Genomic DNA, 16,975 nt, shown 5'->3' with positions numbered 1-16,975 from the left:
GCTCCTCTTTTATAGTGGAGGGATCCTATTTTGGATATAATAAAAAATGCATAGCGGGGATCCATGATATATTAGTTAATTTATCTTTTTCTTAATCCTACCGAGATTCTTTCCCCAAGTGCGGCTACAACGGCTCTTGTCTCTTAGCTCGATCTTGGTCGGATTTGATATTGGTCGATCTCCAGATTTCGAGCTCGATACTGACTCGAGCTCGATGTTGACTCGAGCTCGGTGTTGACTCGGGCTCGGGTCTTGAGTTCGATGACGCTACTTCCCATCATAGTTCGATTTGGACTCGAGCTCGATAATGACTTCGAGCTCGGTATTGATCGGTCCCTGAATCTTAAGCTTGGTAACCTGGCTTCGGATCTTATCCCGGTATTATGAAAATGACCCTCGGTCCATCATGTTTCAATCTTGACTAACCACATGAAGGGCAAAACCGATTTCAACCGTATACAATAGAAGATACCGCAAACATAACCTCCAACTAGTACGTCTGAAGATAATTGTGAATATGCAGAAGAACTCGAGAAACCAAAGTAACCAATTACTCAGTTAATTATAAGAAACAAAGTTAATTATAAGAAACAATGGATGTTATTACGCTAAACGAAAGTGACCAGACATTGTTATAGTTCTGTAGGAAAGTCGAGAGTGAAAGCTGATAGACAGGATAAAATAACTTACATAAAGTACTGAGATATAAAATCAAAGATGACTTTGGTTATGGGCTTTCATTTTTATATATAACTTCAACAATTTTGGACCGTTCGAGTACGAATTTCCCTTCCTTGTACTTCTGCACTGGCTCAAAAGCTCGTTCATACTTCCAACCCAATACCTCATTGCATTTCTCACAGTGTATGTCAGCAACTGTGTGAAGACCAGTAATAAGATGTCTATCTTCTTTGGTTCCTAGAACAATATTCTTCACGAGAGAAAAAAGGAAAGCTTTGCCACTACTTGCCTGTAAAAAAACAATTATATCTTTTCTAATTTCTATAGTTAATGCTCATAAACCAGATGATCGCAGATAAAGTGCACGACAATAGTGATCAAGTAACTATAAATGGACAGATGAAATCGTTCACCTGAAACATCTTAGAGATAATATCATCTTCAAATGAGAGATGACTTCGACATTTGCAGCAGCTGTATGAACGACGTCTCCCTAACTTATCCATCAAACAAAACCAGAAGACAAAAGTCAGAACTTTACAATATGCTGACAAGAACAAAGCATGAGACAAACAGTGGAAGAACCATAAATTTCTATAGCTTCAAAGGAAATGAGAATGACTCAGAATTCTGTACTAAATATTAATCCGATAATCCGATACCAATAAGCCAATAAGCCAATTTTGCGGTTGGCCAATTTCTTCACATTTCTTGCAGCCGTTTTCTCCAGACCTCCACACTAAGCGACGGCCAGAAGTATTTCAATGTTGTCGTCTTACATTTGCGAAGGAAGTAATTGCATTGCCACTTCTTTGATTATGAGTAGAGTGTACTGATTTTATTTTCATTGTCTCATTAATTTGGCCGATAAACCGCCCGATAACCGCCTGTCTAATTCGATACCGAACCGCCCGATATCTTATTGGTTGGCCAGCGGATTAGTACATCTAAAAGCCGATAACTGATAAGCCGAACCGTTAAGCATAAATATACTCCCGATCCGACCGATAGGCAGCCCTAACTCAGTGGCTAAGCCAGAAAATTCAATAAGGGTGTTCAAATTTAAACACCCTTTGCAAGTGGGCTCTGCAAAGAGTGTTCAACGTCTATATTTTATCAATAACAAGTAAAAAAAATTCCCTATACACAGTATAATATATTGCGGCGAAGGGTATTCAGTTGACCACCCTTGGCCACACATAGCTTCGCCCCGGTCCTAACTGACGGATAGTTATAACTTACAGGGCAGCAACACAAAACTCTGTAAAAGACTGGAAAAATTAAGCTACTTTGCAAAGACCAATTACGTCAATGAATTAGAAATATGTACGAGTTTAAATTAAAAATAGTAGTGAAAGAAAATAATGCCTTGAATGATATTACAAATATGCAATTATATGTTTGAATAATACTTGAAGTTGAAGTTGACAAAAGAAAAAGAAAAAAAGAAGACAATAACTTATAAAATAGACACCAACCTTTGAGGCTGAGCGCCTTACTCTCCCTTTGAGCTTTCTTCTCCAAGATATCTCTAAATAATTGATTGTTGATCTCCGCATTTTTTTCTGCCCCCAAATGCTTTTCAACACTATGCATGATCTCTATCAACATAGATTCGACCTATCAAATAGGTAAAGATAGGTCGATAAAATGCTCAAGGGGCACCATCACGAACATGATCAGGTACCTAATTCACAGACCATATTGTACTCGCGGGGATCTAGAATTAGTTATTATTAAAAAGTTTAATATTTAGCTTTTAGCATTTACAAATAAGAAAATATAACTATATTCGTGCTTGACAATATTTTTGTTTTAATGCAATTTATGAACACTGATATTTTCAAATGATAATGGAAGGAAAAGTTCATCAACAGTGATACCTACCATTTCAGCTATTAGCAAATGTTGCTCCTCGCAAGACCACCTCTGCAGTTGTTCCTTCAACTCAGTTATCTCTTGCTTTATATTTCCCGGCGAAGAATTTGCCTCCAACTTGTCATTATGAAGTTCCATCTTCTATAAATGATAGAGATTTACTAGATAGGTTGTTACCTCCCTCCCTTCACAAGAACTAACGAATAATGTGAAACGAAATCCAATCAATTACTGAACGCCATATACATACATTTACTTCCTTGAACAAGTCCTTTGTATATGGTTTACCACCAGTCTTTTGTGCAACGGTATTCACATGGAAAAGAAGTATCCTCAATTGATCAGCTTTCTTCATTGGATCTTTAGTCTTATTGTCGAATAGCACATGTCTGTTTCCACACAGCTTAAAAACTTCCTGTAATGGTCGGACAAACTAATTTAAGGAACAATCTGGACAATCTTGAGCATGCCATATAAATTATGAACATTCTAAATCCATCCCACAAATTGAAAACTTTTCTCGCTTTTGTCATAGTTAATGCAGAAAAAACATAGGCACGACAATCCAATGAAAATTCTTCTTCTCATCCAAAATTGGAACAAAATGAAGAAACCTCTTAAATAGATGAAAGCTAAAATGCCCGTATATTAGCTAGTAGAATCAGTCAGCTTATTCCAAGGCGCGCTATTGTGCAAATACATCCGACTATACATCTCTGCACATCATTTTTACCTTTAAAGGCTCAGGGCACGAACGATCTAAGTGATCATTCAAAGTCTCATTGTCTTCAACCTCATCCCCTCCAGTGAAGACGACAATCATATAATCACTAATTTTGTCCCCAAAGAACTCCCTAAAGTACTGGATAGCAGCTTGTTCTTCTTTTGAAAAGCGAGTTCGTACAGACAAAACCAAAAGAACAGCATGGATGCCATCATTGGCCAAATCAATGCCTCTAACAATTTCATTTCCAACTGATTCAGACTTAGCTGTTAAATCAAATCCTGCAATTCCCACAAACTAAGCTATCAGTAACTTTCCAACTTTACAGATTACCTGAAGAATATAAGAAATAGAGAAGCAAGACTCAGCAAATTCAAGTTTCCTATGGTTGTATGTTCTTTTCCCCTATCCTAAGACATTCTTTCTTTAAATGTTATGCACCATGTGTCATCAAATTACTCTACTTATTCCTTTTCGATGCAGAGACCATATACAGTGGCCCGCTAGAAATCACTGTTTGAGAAAGGGGAAATTTATTAGCTACCAAATCTATTAACAAGCTTACGAATTTTTGCAACCAAGCGAGGTACTTTAGCTTCAGAGACTCTTACAAGGAAAAATTTGTGAACGGCCTAAAACGGTGTAACATTCTGTGCCTTATGTTTCTTAATCTTGGGGAATGGATCCTTAAGGTATGTTAAAAGAAATTAATCAACGCATAATAATATTTATCATTACTTTGGTAGGTAATCGCTATCTTGTTTTATGGTACTTCTCATATAATGGGAAGTGTCAATCATACTCACATCAAAGAAAAGATTATCTTAAGCTTTTCTTTAACAATTGATTGTACATTTCTCTTAGGAAATAATTGAGTGTACCAGGGGTATCAATCACATCAAGAATCTGTCCATCTTCTAATTCAGTCCTCTGAATTTCACAAGTTCTTGTAACACCACTAAAGCTAGGCATCGACCTGAATGCCTTTCTTCCAAGAATGCTATTGCCCGTGGCACTTCTCCCGTCACCTGTACGCCCAACCAGAATTAGTGTCCGAGCTCCATTTCCAATAAATTCCCAATCATCACTGACTGAACTTCCAACCATCTTATCTTATCTGATCAAATCACCTTAAGTGACAAAACAACAGAGTTAAAGATTCTTCTTTTGAAGGAATACAACATCAATGGGGAATCAATAAAATAAAATCAACAATAAACAAAATATTTCTGACTCTTATGTAAATCTTTAGAATGGTAACCCCTTTACATGAAGGACTCAAACCATGGAAGATAAGAGGAAACAAGAAAGGCTTCAGGCCGAAGTTCACGTGCCTCTACTATGAGAGCACAGAAGCGGATCCAAGAGTGGGAGCAGCGCAAATAGCCACTTACTAAGAAGAAATTTCACATGCATGATGACAGTGGCAGATGCAGCTCTTCGGCTGCGGGGTCATCTGAACCCAATATTTCTAGCGTGGAATGTTCGTGTGTGAAAACCCACTACAATTCCAACGGATATTACATTTGAACCATAATTTTAAAAGTACAATAAGTTTATGCTAAGAAATTTAAAGGTCGAAAATTTTTCTTTGGTGGATTTCAAGTACTATCAAGTCTAAAAGAAATGATCAGGTAACTGGAGGCAGGTTTTCATTTATAATCAGTATATTGGAAGGTTGAAACAAAAGGACAATGCAACATAAGAGAAGGAGCTCTTTTATGGATTAAACGTGAGAACCCTGATGTTAATGCTGGAAAACAAGATTACCAACAAAAGCTTCTGGAAAACTTAATGCAATTCCAATTGATAGCTGTAAAATAAGGATACCAAAACTAACATGCATGCAACAGAATCTTTTGACAACCCAACATTATGATCACTCATAGTGTCTTTATTACAAGTTAATTATTTGATCAAAAAAGAAGTGACATAAGGAAATCCTGACGCTACTATGTTATATTCCAAAATATCTGCAGGATGATAGTAGAAATTCCTATACAAGATAAGAAGAAAAAAACATAAACTCAGATCATATTATATTTCATATATATAATCACGAAATGAACTAATTAAGCACAAAGCTAAGAAATGGAGTACATTTTTGCTGACCTTGAGAGAGAGACTGCAGTTAGGAGTACAGGGGAGATTGACTTATGACGGCTAATAATCCCTTTCTTGAGAAACGAGTATTGGGCCATTAGATTAATTTTTTTTTTTTGGAATTTTTAAAAAGAAGAAAAATTAACCTAAATAATTTTAAACTAAAGTATAATATATATAACTGTGTATACTCAATATATAATATATGTATACAAGCTAAAAATTTAACAGTGAATCTGACCGGCTATTTGTGAATAATCTTCCTTCTTTTTTTCATGGCAAAAATAGTGTCATTTTCTTTATTTAATTCAAATATTAATTCTTCCTTAAATCTCCTTCTATTTTGCTGCTCTATATCTTATTATTATACTTTATATTTATCTATATTTATATTTATTGTATTTTATCTTATCTTAGTATTATAAAAGCATGGATGTCCATTACGAGATCTTGATCGCCCTTTTTAAATTTCATGAGTGCATTTGATGTTAGACAAACTTGTTGATCAATTAACTTTTAATAAAAACTTGGATTTTGAAAAGATATGAAAAGGCTAAATGTAAGAATGAGAGCTTCAGAATAGAAGGACTTAAAAGGATAATGATTATAATACTTAAGGAAAGATTGGAAAAGAACTGATGGAGCTAAATTTAAGGAAACGGAAGAGCTAAAAATAAGAAAAAGAATCCGAATTGTTATGGAAAGATGTTTATCCATTTGAACTCAAATATTTAAGAAACATGGTCTTATTGAAAACTCCAAGTACTATTGTCAGATTCAGCCAAAAGAAAAAAAACACATTTAAGATAGAAAATACTCCCTCCGTTTCAATTTAGGTGAACCTATTTTCTTTTTAGTCCGTGCCAAAAAAAAATGATATCTTTCTTTATTTGGAAACAATTTACCTTTATGAAATGATTTATAACCACGCAAAATATATGTGTCTCATTTACACCACAAGTTCAAAAGTATTATCTCTTTTCTTAAACTCTGTGCTCAGTCAAATGAGTTCACATAAACTGAAACGGAGGGAGTACACTTTTTCTTTTATTTATGTGAATAAAGAATTTAAAGGAATTTGATTCCTTCTTGAAAATGTATTTACCCTTTTATTTTCGTTAGGAATCTTACAAATATTTTCTTTTACTTATTTTTATTTACATTAGGAATTTAAGGAATAACTTTTTTTAACAAAATCTAGTTCCTTCTTGAAAATTGGAGTTACATGCTATGTCGGAAAAAATTGTAATTACAAATAATTTTTAGAAATTTAATTTTCTCATCGTATTCATTGTATGTCCTTTTTAATTGATGACAGAACTTCATTTGGTAACGTTAGTTATAAACTAGCTTTTTAATTTTAATTAAAAAAAACTTCGTTATTTTCTTGTATGATGACATAACGAAAGCAATAATTATACTTTCAAAATGCACATTCCAAAATACGCATTGTCTCGTCAGATTCTTTAGCTTTATTTAAATAAATTTATTTAAAGTAAACTTCTTTACAATAAATCCAACACAAAGTGTGAAACAGAAAAATTAATGGGGTTCCACCTGGTTGGCTATCTGAATTTCTATTTTGTTTATGAAGGTTCAATTTCCCACTGGCATTATCCCCTTCCCCTATGTACAAATTAAAATATATATTTTTTTTAAAAAGAGTCGTTTTAGAGCCTGTTAGGCTTGTTAGCTCATAGTCTCATCAAGGAAAACAAGTCACTAGGAGCTTAGAAAGTATGTTGAAGTTCAGTATTTACTTGCCTCAGTGAAATCCATCAATGAAAAGATTATAAATATTTAATTATCATTGTTAGATACTCCTAATATTTGAAGTTGAAGTTGACAAATAAATTTATTGGGAAAGAAGTTTGAAGGAAACTGTGTTTAGATAGTTGGGGGGTTTTGAGGGGAAAAAAAGTTTATGATAGTTGTAGCTATGTGAGTAGAAATTGAAATTGGAATTCCACTTGAAAATTGAAATACACACTTGGATTAACTCTGCCCTTTTTGCTATAACGGAAATCACTTAGCCGATTTTAAAAATGCGTCTCCTCGTTTTTTAAAATAAAAAGCTACTATGTGGATTAAACAAAAAGCCTTAACAGCTTGTTTGGATAGTTGCATTGTATCGTATTGTATTGTTTTCTCAAAACAATGTTTGTTTTGATTGTTTAGTTAAAATTAATTGTATTGTATTGGTAAATTCATTGTTCCGGAACAATGAAAAGTCTAATTTTTTGAAACAACCGATTTAGTCTGGTGGGATTGTTTCCTATTTTTCTTTCTAATTATGCCCTAACTTATTACTTTATAATTCTATTTTACCCTTTATCTTTTTTTTATTTTAAATAATAGCAAAGTCTCTTTCTCATATAATTTTATAATAGAATTCTACGTAAAGTCTAATAACCTATATAAATTCTCAAAGACAACATCCCAAATATAAGCTATATACGTGAGGTCTAATAACGTGAAAATCCCGTTGCTTGTGCCGCTTCCAAACTCTTCAGGTATAGGTTTTCCCTAACTTTTGTTTTATTCTTTCTTCTACTTTGATTTATAATTCTAATTCTAATTACTTTATCTCCAATTAGCTTTATGATATTGGTTGTTAGGAAATATTACTTATGATCTAAATTCTAAATGGAGTCTACTTAATATTTTATTTTATTTTATTATTATTATGATCTAATTATGAACATAGTGTACTTATTATTTTTTTTAATATTATTAACTTGTTCCACTAATTTCGATAGGATTTGCATGAATTTAATTGCTTAACTTATATATAAGACATAATTGGTGATAAATTAGTAGAAAGTGGTTTTCTTAAATAATTTTTATGTGTAATTCTTGATAAATTAGATATTTAAAATAATTAAGGGTATTTTAGTAAACTTATCAGTTACTGTACAGTACGATACAGTCAAACCAAACAACAAAATGTTATTTAACAATAATAAACAATACAGTCTATCTAAACATTATATTCATAAAACGATACGATACAATACAATACAGTACAATATGATACATTATAAAACGATGGGTAACAATGATCCAAATAGAGTAACAATGATCCAAATAGAGTGTAAGTGAGACTTTCAAGTGGCCAAAGGAAGGCAGAAAGATATCAAGTGAAATGAAAAGGCGGGGAAGGCGTTTTAAATGACAAAGCTACCCTTTCATATTGAGAGGAGTAGTATTACGTACTTGAAATTCTTAGATAAAGACAAGGGTCCAATTGCCTTTTCGGCAAAGGGCCGGCACGCTGCTCGTTTCACAAGAAAAGTTTATTAGTATTACATTTCACTATATCTTCTTCAGAGTGTTCAGTCTCTCAATCTCTTGAACTGCAGATTCTTTTCTCAAGATCAGCAAAAAGGTATTTCTTCTTGATTATGTTTAACATGCATGGTTTCAGGATGATGATCGGATTATTTTTTTTTCTTTCAAAATCATATATAGATTGTGAAAAATTCTGTACTCTGCATCTTAAACAAATTTGTGTTTTTTAACACCATATATACCACAAATTGCGTTATTCTTCTAGTTCCATAGTGTGTGTATGTGTATATATATATATATATATATATATATATATATATATATATACACACTTTGTCATCTTAATATATACCAGTACTTGAAGATGCAGCTTATTACTTACTAGTTGCATGGTGTGAATCCATATATTATCAAGATGCTTCATTCTATAGATTTTATATTAAAAATGGAAGATTCTTTTTTTTTTTTTGGTTGATTCTGCTTTTATTGCATTTCTGTCAATGTTGTATTTCTCATTGTACAACGGCTAGCAACATGCATCATTGTATATCAATAACAACTCATTATCCTATAGTCAATTTCTTTATGAAAAGAGGTTGATAATTGCTTTAATTTGCTAAATTATATGTGCACGTTTTGTTTATTGAAGAATTTTGTATGACGTTTAATAACACATCAATTTCTGTAACTTGTTCTTTAAAATCGTACTTATCCCAAACTTCAGCAACATACGTTAATATACAGATAGGGGTCAACGCCTAACCCCCGCCCCACACACTTAAAAAATAGATCGAGCAACATGTACAAGGCAGAACTGTATTATATATACTGTTTCAAGGTGCTTATTGTAACGACTCGACTGGTCATTTTGAGTATTTACGCTCCTTTCAACTATTTGAAGTCTTGAATAACTTCCTACGAGGTATTATGACTTGTGTAAATTGTCGGTTTTGGTTTTAAGATATTTCGGAGTTAGCTTGGAAGAATAAATTTCATGTTGGAAGCTTAAGTTGAAATAGTTGATCGGATGGTGACTTATGTGTAAACGACCCCGAAATAGAGTTTTGATGATTTCAATTACTCCGTATGGTAATTTTGTACATAGGAGCATATCCGGAAAATTATTTGAAGGTCCGTAGTGGAATTAGGCTTGAAATGCCGAAAGTTAAATTTTTGGGAAGTTTGACCGGGGGTTGACTTTTTGATATCGAGGTCGAAAACTGATTCTAGAAATTGGAATAGCTTTGTTATGTCATTTATGACTTGTGTGCAAAATTTGAAGTCATTCTGGATTGATTTGATAAGTTTCGGCACAAGATATAGAATTTGAAAGTTCGAAGTTTATAGATTTTGATATGAGATGTGATTTGTCGTTTTGATATTGTTTGATATGATTTGAGGCCATGAGTAGGTCCGTGTTATGTTATGGAACTTGTTGGTATGTTCGGACGGGGGTCCCGAGGGCCTCGGGTGAGTTTCGGATGCTTAACGGATCGAATTTGGATTTAGAGGAGCTGAAGCAGCTGGGCATCTGGTATGATCGCACCTGCGCGAAAAAGGGCCGCAGGTGCGAGCTCGCGGATGCGAGGAATTAGTCGCAAAAGCGGAAAATGCATGGGCTGGCCAGGCACCGCGGGTGCGAAGCTGCAAGCGCGAAGAAGTCCATCGCAGGTGCGAAGAAATCATCGCAGGTGCGGACATCGCAGGCGCGAGAGTTATGTCGCGGGTGCGAAAATCGCAGGTGCGAAAAATATCATCGTGGGTGCGAAAATCCTGGGCAGAATGTTAAAAACAGATGGGTTCCGAGTTCTGCCATTTTTGGACCTTCAAGCACGGTTTTTGGGGCGATTTTGAGAGAGAATTCAAGGGAAACTTGAGGTAAGTTACTTGTGATCATTTCTACTCCATAATATTGAATTATCATCGAATAATCTGACTAGATTACATATTTTTGAAGTGTAAATCGGGGGTTTGAACTTAGGAATTTGAAAATAAGATTTGAAAATTTGGAGGTCGAGTTGAGGTCGGAATTTGGTAAAATTAGTATGGTGAGACTCGCGGTTGAATGGGCTTCCGGATTTTATAACTTTTATCGGGTTCCGAGACGTGGACCCCAGGGGCAAATTTTGAGCTAAATTTCGGATTTTTATGAAAAATTAGTATTTTCTTATGGAATTAATTCCAATAAATTTTATCGACTGAATCGAATTAATTATGACTAGATTCGAGGCGTTTGGAGGCCAATTCACGAGGCAAAGGCATAGCGGAGTAAAGCATTATACGGTTTGAGGTAAGTAACACTTCTAAACTTGGTTCTGAGGGTATGAATCCATGAATTTGGTATGATATAAATTGTTTGGAGGTGACATACACGATAGGTGAGGAGCATATGGACGTGCACCATATAAATTGTGTCTTGAATAAATCCTGTGCAGTTGTAAGATTAATGAATCATGTTATTATCTGAACATTCTCCACGTGTTAGAGAAATTGAGCTAAGCCTCCAATTAAAGATCATGTTTAGGCAACGTGCCAATATTTTGGGACCCATGAGGTCGTGTTGTTGTTGAATTAATTGTTCAAAAATATACATTTCATACCCAGTAATAATTGTCCATTGTGAGGATATTTATGGGATTGAGCTGCGCAACGCAGCAGGCCATAATGGCTTTATACATTACTATTTTATGGATCGGGGCTGCCCGCCTGCAGCAGGCCTTATCGGCTTTACTATTTTATGGATCGGGGTTGTTCGCCTGCAGCACGCCTTATAGACTTTACTATTTTATGGGTCAAGGTTGCCCGCCTGCAGCAGGCCTTATAGGCTTTACTATTTTATGGATCGGGGCTTCCCGCCTGCAGCAGGCCTTATAGGCTTTATTATTATACGGATCGGGACTGCCCGCCTGCAGTTGGCCATATTGGCTTTGTATTACGCTTGGGCTGAAGGAGCCCATCCGGAGTCTATACACACCCCTAGTGAGCATAGATGATCATCAATATTCGGGATCGACTTCCCAGGGCATGGACTTGTTTTACTTCTTATATATATATTTGAGATGGATTTTCCCAGGGCATGGACTTGCCTTACTTATTTGTATTATAATGAGTTATCTGGACATGGATCTTTTCCGTATCATTTATATTTAGGGATAAATTATTCCAGAGCTGGATTGGCCTTATACGGTACTGAGTGACTGACTATCAGTCGATGTGTATTTATATACGGGTTGGAACATCCTTGGGCTAGATTGGCCATAAACAGTACCGAGTGACCGGATAATTTGTGACCAGTATTTACATAAGGTCTTTCTACTAAGATATCATATGCCTCATATCATGCAGTATTGATCTATTTCACTTGTAATGAGTTTAACTGTTGAACTTGAAAGCATGCCTACATTTCTGTACCATTATCTTTACTGGACTGTACTTGCGGAGCTCATCATTTCTTTCAGCCCAGAGGTTAGTATTGTTACTTATTGAGTTAGTTGTACTCATACTACACTGTGCACCTCATGTGCAGATCCAGGTGCTCCCGGATACAACGACTGCTAGAATTCAGAGTTATTTCTGTTGGAGAGTATCAAGGTAGTTGCTTGACAACCGCAGACTTGATTCCCTTCCTGTTTAGTTATTGTACTGTTCTATACTTCAGACAGTGATGTTTATCAGTTAGACTTTGTATTCATTTAGATGCTCATGTACTCAGTGACACAGAATTTTGGGAGTGTTATATTTGAAATTGTGAGATTTTTTCCGCTGAATTTAATTATTTTGTTTTCAAATTTAAAATATATGGTATTTTATTAAGATTTTTGGCTTGCCTAGTATTGAGATAGGCTCCATCACGATATGTGATGAGATTTTGGGTCGTGACAAGTTGGTATCAGAGCTTTAGGTGACATAGGTCTCATGAGTCATGAGCAGATTTAATAGAGTCTTACGGATCGGTACGGAAACGTCTGTACTTATCTTTGAGAGGCTCTCGAACCCTTAGAAAAATTTTACTTTCTTGTATTCTATCGTGCGGAATTGATCCGGCTTGAAACATAACTCTTTGAATTCCTTCCACGCATTCGTATGCGCACATGAGCGCTCGGTATTAGTTGTGCATCACCGGCTTGTGATTTCATGAACGAGATTCGTGATATGTATTCTGTATTTTGGTAATGGGCCAGTCTAGAGGACTTAAGGCCAGGTTTAGACCGTAGCTTAGACTCGGTAGCTTCAGTTGTAACCTGTACATTTTGACTCATATGTCCAGTAATATCCCTACGAGTGGAATTTGTGGCTCGATGAGCGGTGGAATAGCTTTGTGATGAGTATGATGTAACTGCGGGATGTGTTAAGATGATTTGAATGTGGCAAGAAGTATTTCCTTGAAATGTAAAGGAAGGCCATTGGGTGCTTTAGTTTCGTTTTGATGTGACGTACAATCTCGAGTATGAATATTTTGAAAGATCTTTCACGTTGTTAAATTTTGGGACAAATTAAATTCTCGTGTGTGGTTAATGAGTTTGTACTCAGAAAGATTAAGTGATTTCATAGTAATTGTGGTTGCGAAAGGGTATAACAAGATGCCAATTTGAGACTAAGCAGGTGGGTTATCTCCTGCGGAGTAATTTATGTAAGTGTATTCCTTATGATGTGAATAGAGAGTTCCTTTTCTGCCAGCGGGGTGTATGTGTTGAGACTTGAATTTGAATCTGGTTAAAAAAGTTGACTTGAGTGTTAAGAGAATAAATGCGAGATTAGCGGATGATTGAGGTATTTTATGGTTGGTGTGCCTTGAGCTTGAGAAGAATTTTTGTTGAACTGACTGTGGTATTAAGGCAGTAATAAAGTATGGATATTGTGAGTTATCAAGTATTTTAATCTATGGCTTTGAGCCAAGTGGGGGAGCCTGCTATTGACAATTCAATTCATGGTCATGTGTCAAATATTTTATTTTGGTCTGAAGTATACTTGAGAATCAGTGATGACTTGCAGAGGTGGAGTTCGAGAATGACTCGAGTAAGTAAATTTCTTGATATGGGTTATATTATGCTTTATGAGTATATAAAAATTATGGGATGAGTGAGTTATTATTTGTGAATGATGTAGTGCACACGGAGTATGAATTTGATAGGTGGTATTAAAGTAGAGTTACTTCTTTGAGTGTTGTGCTAATGGGGCACGTGTCTTTTGGCCCATTTGGGCGGTGTAATGTGGATTTGAACAAAGGGGTGACTCTCGAAAAAGTTCTAATGGATTCGAGATTAATATGTAACAATTAAAAAATTTTGGCGGATTTGTTTATGGCTAAAATCTGAGATTTAAGTTGGATAGTGTCGAGACTTGTGGCATTTTTGTATATCATTATGGATTTTATATTTCAGTATCAGGAAGGTGAATGAAACAGCCTTAGACTCAAATAAGGTATTTTCAGAGTGGGTGTTTTGGTTTTGGTATTTATAGGGGTATTTATGATGTGGTGAGACTTTACAGATGTTTTGGTGGCAATATTCTTGGGTTTTGGTAACCTACGTGGTTTGGTCGAGTTATAGAAATTTAGTTCTAATAGCTTGGTTATGTGCAGATGGATTTCAAAGTATTTTTGATGGTTTCCACCATGGTTTGAACCGGATATTTTCTACTAGTGTGGTAAATGTGTTGTTATTGTGATTTCCTCCTGGAAGGAAGCAAGATAAAGGTTTCTAACTAACCGGATATGTAATTTGTTGGTGACCCAGAGTTGATAATGAGATTTTTATGCTTTTCACATGATGACAGGATAGATGTTATGTGTTGTGTGGAAGTTAGATTTACATGTACAAGATGGCAGTTCAGTCTTGAAGGAAGGTAACAAAGTTTTGGCAGAATGGTCATGAATTCTTAGACAACATGGGTGGTTCCAAATGACTAGATGAATACTACTACTACTTGGTATTGTATGAGAAGGGTGCGTATTTCATAAGGCACATTGTATTTGACTCACGGATGTTTAATTAATATTGCGATACTCACATGGTTGATAGACTGCTGATATTCAAATTATTACTTTGTGGCACGGAAGAATTATGAAAGTATTTCTCATGGGATTATCGTGAATGGAAGGTGTGTTAGTCATGTTTGCGCTAGAGTTGGGATCAGTTACGGTGATTCATGTGTTCAATGAATTTGGAGACTGAGAGTTCTCAGAAGTATATTGTTTAGGGTTGCGGCCTATTTGAGGTGACTATTTTATTTAAAACTCGGTGGAGGCACTAGTTGCGTTAATTATTTGTGATAGCTACATGCTATAAGTGTGCATATATATGAGGTTTGAGCCAATATGCTGGCATTGGGACAGGTATTTATACTCGAAAGAATGCTTAGGCTATTATATGCCTAGAGTTGACTATTAAGCGTAAAGTTATAACGTTTCCCGTATTCGTACCTTTGTTGAGAACTATCTGGGCTATACTTAAGGTTACAAAGAAGATGATTCCCTAAATAAACGGGGCAGTTACTAATTCTGTTTTAAAAAAAAATTGCCGATTGGAAGTGTGATAGCAGACTTTGCACATGCTTACATTATGGCATGCTATTTATACCAGTCGAGGAGCATGTGAATCTTATTTCATTTATCATATACATGTGTACTTATTTGATTGCTCCTCTATGATATGCTTGGACTGGAGGCCTGTGACCATGCCAGGCGGATTATGTTATTGGCACGTGAATTGTCCGTGCGGATCCATACACTGATAATATTGGCACGTGAGTTATCCGTGCGGGTCCAGATATTATACTATAACACGTGAGTTGTCCGTGCGAGTGATGTTAATGTGAGCTCTAGAAGAGCTGGTTACTGTTATTAAATTTATGTGTCTTGGTTCTACTATATATAATAAGCTTATAACATTACAGTTGTGGTGGTGCTTGTTGAACTTATAAAACGGGTCTCTACTTTGAGACATCTTCCATTTTGGGTACAAGGTTGCACAGTTGTGGATTGAGTTGTATTGGTGTGACATGTCAATAGGATAGTTGCGTTTAATAATATAAGATCATTGGACCTAGAATGGATACTATCGGGTTTGATTCCGGTATATTGGGAGGATATGAAAGTAGGCTTAGGAGAGGATTGTGGTTCTGGTTGGGGCGAGAGAGCTCAATGGCTTCTCTATCTAATAAGAGGTTATGAATTGTTGATTGTTTCTTTCATCATTGGCAGTATACGAAGGTTTTGGAATGAGGTTCTGTTGAATGCGGGGTTTTATACTAGTACTTGGTTGGTTTGAGTAGTAATTGTGATCAGAAATGGTGCTACGAGTAAGCGAGTTGTGTAGTATGTTATGCGATTATATCTGGGGTTATGATTATGGCTTGGTATAGCGTGTTCAAACTCATACAGCGTGTAGATGTGAGATTCAGGTCTTGGAAAGAAATTCTGAATGTTGGAAATTGAAGTCCAAAGTTTTGGGCTAAGGTTAAATTAATAATTTTCAGTTGTGTTATGTTGTCAGGCCTATATAGAATAGGGTGACGTGGGATCACCCCAGGTATGTGCATGGTAAGGAGGAACAATGATTTAAAGGCTTAGGAACAACTCTTGGCACGTTCGAGTACGAACGTATGTTTAAGTGAGGGAGATTGTAACGACCCGACCAGTCGTTTTGAGTATTTATGCTCCTTTCAATTATTTGAAGTCTTGAATAACTTCCTACGAGGTATTATAACTTGTGTAAATTGTCGATTTTGGTTTTAAGGTATTTCGGAGTTAGCTTGGAAGAATAAATTTCATGTTGGAAGCTTAAGTTAAAATAGTTGATCGGATGGTGACTTATGTGTAAACGACTCCGGAATAGAGTTTTGATAATTCCAATAGCTCCGTATGGTAATTTTGTACTTAGTAGTGTGTCCGGAAAATTATTTAAAGGTTCATAGTAGAATTAGGCTTGAAATACCGAAAGTTAAATTTTTGGAAAGTTTGACCGGAGGGGTTGACTTTTTGATATCGAGGTTGAAATCTGATTCTAGAAATTAGAATAGCTTCATTATGTCATTTATGACTCGTGTGCAAAATTGAAGTGATACCGGATTGATTTGATATGTTTCGGCACAAGATATAGAATTTAAAAGTTCAAAGTTCATAGATTTTGATTTGATGTGAGATTCATCATTTTGATGTTGTTTGATATGATTTGAGGCCTCGAGTAGGTCCGTGTTATGTTATGGAACTTGTTGGTATGTTCGGAAGGGGTCCCGAGGGCCTCGGGTGAGTTTCGGATGCTTAACGGATCGAATTTGAATTTGGAGGAGGAGCTGAAG

General features: G+C 35.5%; 1 protein-coding gene across 1 annotated transcript; it reads right to left on the bottom strand.

Moving 5' to 3' along the window:
- Window positions 1-577: 577 nt before the first annotated feature.
- LOC104116075 (immune-associated nucleotide-binding protein 9-like) lies at window positions 578-4,443 on the bottom strand. Its single transcript, XM_018777643.3, has 8 exons — window positions 4,165-4,443; window positions 3,293-3,564; window positions 2,810-2,974; window positions 2,569-2,700; window positions 2,160-2,301; window positions 1,095-1,174; window positions 782-970; window positions 578-664 (listed from the first exon to the last, which is right to left on the bottom strand). The coding sequence occupies exons 1-8, from the start codon at window positions 4,388-4,390 to the stop codon at window positions 578-580; spliced, it is 1,293 nt and encodes a 430-aa protein (XP_018633159.2). The 5' UTR covers window positions 4,391-4,443.
- Window positions 4,444-16,975: the final 12,532 nt, after the last annotated feature.

The sequence above is a fragment of the Nicotiana tomentosiformis genome, chromosome 6 (genome assembly GCF_000390325.3).
Source record: "Nicotiana tomentosiformis chromosome 6, ASM39032v3, whole genome shotgun sequence".
In the NCBI taxonomy this organism is placed as follows: domain Eukaryota; kingdom Viridiplantae; phylum Streptophyta; class Magnoliopsida; order Solanales; family Solanaceae; genus Nicotiana; species Nicotiana tomentosiformis.
This window is presented reverse-complemented; position numbering and strand designations above follow the sequence as displayed.

What these genes read in the sequence shown, in the direction of transcription:
- LOC104116075 (XM_018777643.3), bottom strand. Translation starts at nt 4,390, where the DNA reads ATGGTTGGAAGTTCAGTCAGTGATGATTGGGAATTTATTGGAAATGGA. An exon ending in TTATCTCTAAGATGTTTCAG is followed by an intron (nt 971 to 1,094) that starts GTGAACGATTTC and finishes GTTTTTTTACAG; the next exon opens with GCAAGTAGTGGCAAAGCTTT. An exon ending in AGTACAAGGAAGGGAAATTC is followed by an intron (nt 665 to 781) that starts GTACTCGAACGG and finishes CCTGTCTATCAG; the next exon opens with CTTTCACTCTCGACTTTCCT.